Source organism: Penaeus vannamei, chromosome 22, assembly GCF_042767895.1.
Source record: "Penaeus vannamei isolate JL-2024 chromosome 22, ASM4276789v1, whole genome shotgun sequence".
In the NCBI taxonomy this organism is placed as follows: Eukaryota; Metazoa; Arthropoda; class Malacostraca; order Decapoda; family Penaeidae; genus Penaeus; species Penaeus vannamei.
This window is the reverse complement of record NC_091570.1, coordinates 30,954,202-30,959,201: the sequence shown is the minus strand read 5'-3', so window position 1 is coordinate 30,959,201 and position 5,000 is coordinate 30,954,202. Positions and strand designations below refer to the sequence as shown.

Genomic DNA, 5,000 nt, shown 5'->3' with positions numbered 1-5,000 from the left:
TATATATCGGGTGTCCACAGGGAGTGTGTCTAAAACTTTGCTATCCTTACTTATTAATGAGTAGGTAGGTAATATCTATGGGCGCTAGTTAGCTCCTAGTTGCACACTCTTTTTGCGTGGGTCGTGTACGAATGGTCAAGAGCGGCCGTCTTGAATTCACGTGCAACAGCAGCGAGGGATCGCATCCCGATTGGAGAGGTTACAAATATTCAAGATAAAAATGCATCCTGTGTATTGTTCCATATTTCATAGAATAAATCTCAGGTTATCTGATTTGAGATTTGTTCTGCTCTCTCCAAATATATCGAGTACCCACGGGGAGTGTGTGTAAAACTTCACTATCCTTACTCATGCATGAATAAGTAAGTAATGTCTATGTATGCTTGCATTCACGTACTTAGCGTCTTACATTCACGTGCAACGGCAGCGAGGGATCGAATCCCGATTGGAGAGGTTATAAATATGAACGATGTAAATGAAGCCAGTGCATTATTCCATCTTTCATATATGTGTGTGTGTGTGTGTGTGTGTATGAATATATATATATATATATATATATATATATATATATATATATATATATATATATATATACATATATATATATATATATATATATATATATATATATATATATATATATACATATAAAATCTATAAATATATTAATAAATATTTGCAAATAAATAGATATATACATGCATACATACACACACACACACACACACACACACACACACACACACACACACACACACACACACACATATATATATATATATATATATATATATATATATATATATATATATATATATTGCTTAATGACTATTAAGAAGAAAACTCAGTTTCTATTGAATCGTAAGTGTACTTTGACATTTGGCCTTTTATTACTATTATTAGTTCTGATCATTTAGATGTAGATGCACAGACTTTAAAAAAGTGACAGTCATTTAACAAATGTCATGTCCTTTATGAAACAAAACGAGTGCAGCAGCTAACTGATGGGTAAGTATTTTCTTATTTCGAAACAGTTCTATCTTTTTCCAATGATAAAATTAAGTTTGGGAGAGAGAGAGAGATATTTACATGTGTGCAAGTGCGAGTGTTTGTTTCTCTACTAATAAGATTGTGTCATACATACGAATAAAATAATTGGCATGTTTGCTTTGAAAGAATAGTTTAACGAATATATATATATATATATATATATATATATATATATATATATATATATATATATATATATATATATATATATATATATATATATATATTTTTTTTTTTTTTTTTTTTTTTTTTTTTTTTTTTTTTTTTCTAATATTTGCATATCAATATTTAGCCTAAATACAAAATTCTGAAAAAATGGTATGAAAATAACTTAAATTTCTCACCAAACACAAATAATCTACTCTGTATCTGTGTTTGGGATTTTGGATATGCATATTTTCCTTTTTGGTGCCCTGTTCTGTTTGTTTATTAACTTAATAGCAGTTCTTGGTATCTGCTTATCGAAAACATAATTGTCTTTTAAATAAAAGCAGTTCATAAAACTAATCTTTGTTATCCTTATCATAATTACTTGTTAAAATGTTTTCATTATTTATAATGTTCTTCGTTTTTTTTATTATTTATAATATTATTAAAACATTCATTCCTAGTACCATCGCAATTGAATTCATACTGCTAACAACGACTATTTGCCTTGCATCAAACAGTCATTCGTAGCAGTCGAAATATCAGTAATGGCACGAATCACAGAATCACAGTCATACTTAAATAATGACTTTCATCATGACCATGACCTTTCATCAGGTTCTAATCCAAGATAATGAACTTGATTATTTCTGGAAAATCCTATAATCTGTAATCTAATTACATATAATTCCTTTACATAGAGTGAAGTATGTTTAAGACAGGAAACGTGTACCTTGCCGTTAGGAAGGTCAGTACGACTTTATTTTATATATAACGGAGAAAATTTTGTCACTTCGAATACTTCCACCATGAAGTTCTTGGTGAGTAGAGATTACGGTATGGGTATATAAGTTTTATATAAAGACCTCTTATAGTTTTTTTCTCTTTATATATATTTATCTCTCTCTCTCTCTCTCTCTATATATATATGTGTGTGTGTGTGTGTGTGTGTGTGTGTGTGTGTGTGTGTGTGTGTGTGTGTGTGTGTGTGTGTGTGTGTGTGTGTGTGTGTGTATGTGTGTGTGTGTGTGTATGTATATATATATATATATATATATATATATATATATATATATATATATATATATATATATATATATTCAAATATAAACACACACATACACCAACACATTTCTGTATATATACATATATACGTGTTTTTGCGTGTGACTGAGAGTCTTGCATTTTTCCATAGATACTGGCATGTACACTCGCTTCAGCTGCTGCAGCCCTTCAGGGCTACAGTTTACCTCAAGCATCGGGGTCAGCGCAAAGTACCGGCAGTGAATTTGTCGGTATTAGTGGACATGTGTCTGGTGGTGGATTCTCGACCACTGCAAGTGGAGGCATATCCTCTGGTTTTGGACATGTAGGCGGAAGCGGATTTTCCACTGGAGCTGGACAAGTTGGAATTGGACATATAGCAAGTGGAATTTCTACACCGGCGGGGCAAGTCATCGTGAGTGGCAATGCAGCTGACGTTGGCCATCTAGCTGGTGCCGGGGCTGGAATTACAGAAGCATGTGTAGAGGGACAAGTTCGACATGTGGATGGATCTTGTATTGAACCAGTTGTCAATCGGAGAGTATATGTGTTTGACGTCCCTGAACAACCACAACACACTGGTCCTCTACCAACTCTTCCTCCTCCAAGAGTTGATCATAACATTCTCTTTGTGCGTCTTCCTGAAGATGGAGAAGGACCTGAGCCAATTGTCGTTCCCCCACCCAGACAGGAAAACATCGTCTATGTACTTAACAAGAAGGACGACCAAACACAGCGAGTCATCGAAGTACCTGCCCATCCACCGAAAGCGCCTGAAATATATTTCGTCAATTACGAAGATGGAGATAATCCAACTCTTCCTAGCGGTGTGGATTTACATACTGCCCTTGGAACCGCATCTACAGCTGATGGTCAAGTTCTAGGAGTTAGTGGAGGGGCAGGTTTAAGCGGTGGATTCAGCGGAGAAACAGGAGGAGCTGCAACAGCTGGAACCAACGGATTCGGCATTGTTGGCAGTGGAGGCGTTGATGGAACTGTTATATCAAACACCGGTTCCGGAGTGAACTTCCAGGTTAGCAGCGGCGTTGCTGGTTTCCAAGCAGGTGCTGTGATTGGAAACGCCCCTTTCGGCCTATACTCTACCCCTTAAATGAGTGAAATAGCTCACGGAGCATAATTTATTATCTTCAGAAGGACCAGATTTTTCAGTAGCCGGAGGATCTGAATAAAATTAATTAAAATTGCAACTTGGTATATCTCTTGCACCAATTCAGAAATCCTAATCATGTATATATATATATATATATATATATATATATATATATATATATATATATATATATATATATATATATATATATATATACCCACACACACTCATATATATATATACATATATATATATATATATATATATATATATATATATATATATATATATATATATATATATATATATATACATATATATATGTATATATATATATATATATATATATCTATATATATAAATATATATATATATATATATATATATATATATATATATATATATATATGCATGTATACATATATGTGCATATATATATGTCTATATCTATATCTATATCTATATTTATATATATGTATAATATATAATATATATATATATTTTTTTTATGTATATACATATGTATATACATATATATGTATATGTATATATATATATATATATATATATATATATATATTAATATGTAAGTTTATATATATATAAATGTATAAGTATAAGGGAAACACAAATACTATCCAGATTTAATATTGAACTACCAACACAACACAAAATTCTAGAAATGAATTATGAAAATAAAAAGCAATAAGTGGAAATCTGCAAAATAATTCATGCCTTACGCCTCACGCACTACGCCTCACGCATGCAGATGGGCGTACGCAACTGCGACGTGCTTCAGCCCTGTTAATTGTTATATGCCTGTGGTAGGTTCTTTTAATAATCTCCATTTCTTTAATTCTTCATTTTCTTTAACATTATCAATGTTGGTAAAATAAATAGGTTTTTATGAATGATCATACATTTACAATGATTTACAGCAGTCCTGTTTAGAGAGTGGGGCTGTTACAGCGATTCTGTTTCACTCGTTCGTAGTTCGATCTCAGGACTTGCAACATACAATAAAACAAAAAATATGCAACATAAATAGTAATTCAAAATATACAATCACATTCTTATTATTGTAAGAAAGTCTATACTTGAAAATAAGTTCCCGTTAACGGTGGTTTCGGGACTCACGAGAATGCAGGTGAGCACCGTGCTCAACGTCAGGCGTGGGTGGAAAAACACGTCTACTTTGCGCGATCCCCGACATTGCCTTGGTCTTGCCTCAGGGCGTTCGTGTAAAGAAAAGGGAGATGCTTACAAATTTATCTTCAAACTTAATAACCTTTTTATTTTCAATTACAATGGGTATGTATATCCATAGGTTACATGAAATTAATATTATGAATAAATATTAGACCAATCCATGGACACTGCCCATGTTTTACTTCATTTTTTGTTCGCTCTTGATATCACTTTTTGCGTTTAATAATAAGCGTTAACAAGTGTTTGTTTTTCCTTACCGAGGATTTGTAAAGTTGTTGATTATTGGCCCCTCTGTTGGGTATGTCTCGTCTGGGCAGCCGTGTGAGTGTGAATGAGACGTCACACCAGGGGATTCCCCTGGACATTCATTATCAATTTTTTTATATGTTTCATCTCATTTTCTCTGTTATATTTTATTTGTACATTACAATAACTCCGT

At 32.6% G+C, this 5,000-nt stretch overlaps 2 protein-coding genes across 2 annotated transcripts in view; one reads left to right on the top strand and one right to left on the bottom strand.

Moving 5' to 3' along the window:
* Positions 1-2,006: 2,006 nt before the first annotated feature.
* LOC113813447 (pupal cuticle protein 36-like) lies at positions 2,007-3,352 on the top strand. The gene is made up of 2 exons (XM_027365428.2): positions 2,007-2,018; positions 2,393-3,352. Exons 1-2 carry the CDS (start codon positions 2,007-2,009, stop codon positions 3,350-3,352), a joined length of 972 nt encoding a protein of 323 aa, XP_027221229.2.
* Positions 3,353-3,407: 55 nt separating this feature from the next.
* Positions 3,408-5,000, bottom strand: part of LOC138865775 (uncharacterized) — a 6,744-nt gene continuing 5,151 nt past the window's right edge. The window contains exons 4-5 of the mRNA XM_070137090.1: positions 4,819-4,918; positions 3,408-3,423 (exon numbers count right to left, since the gene is read on the bottom strand). Of these exons, the coding sequence (XP_069993191.1) occupies positions 3,408-3,423; positions 4,819-4,918 (116 nt within the window). The remainder of the gene's footprint in view (positions 3,424-4,818; positions 4,919-5,000) is intronic.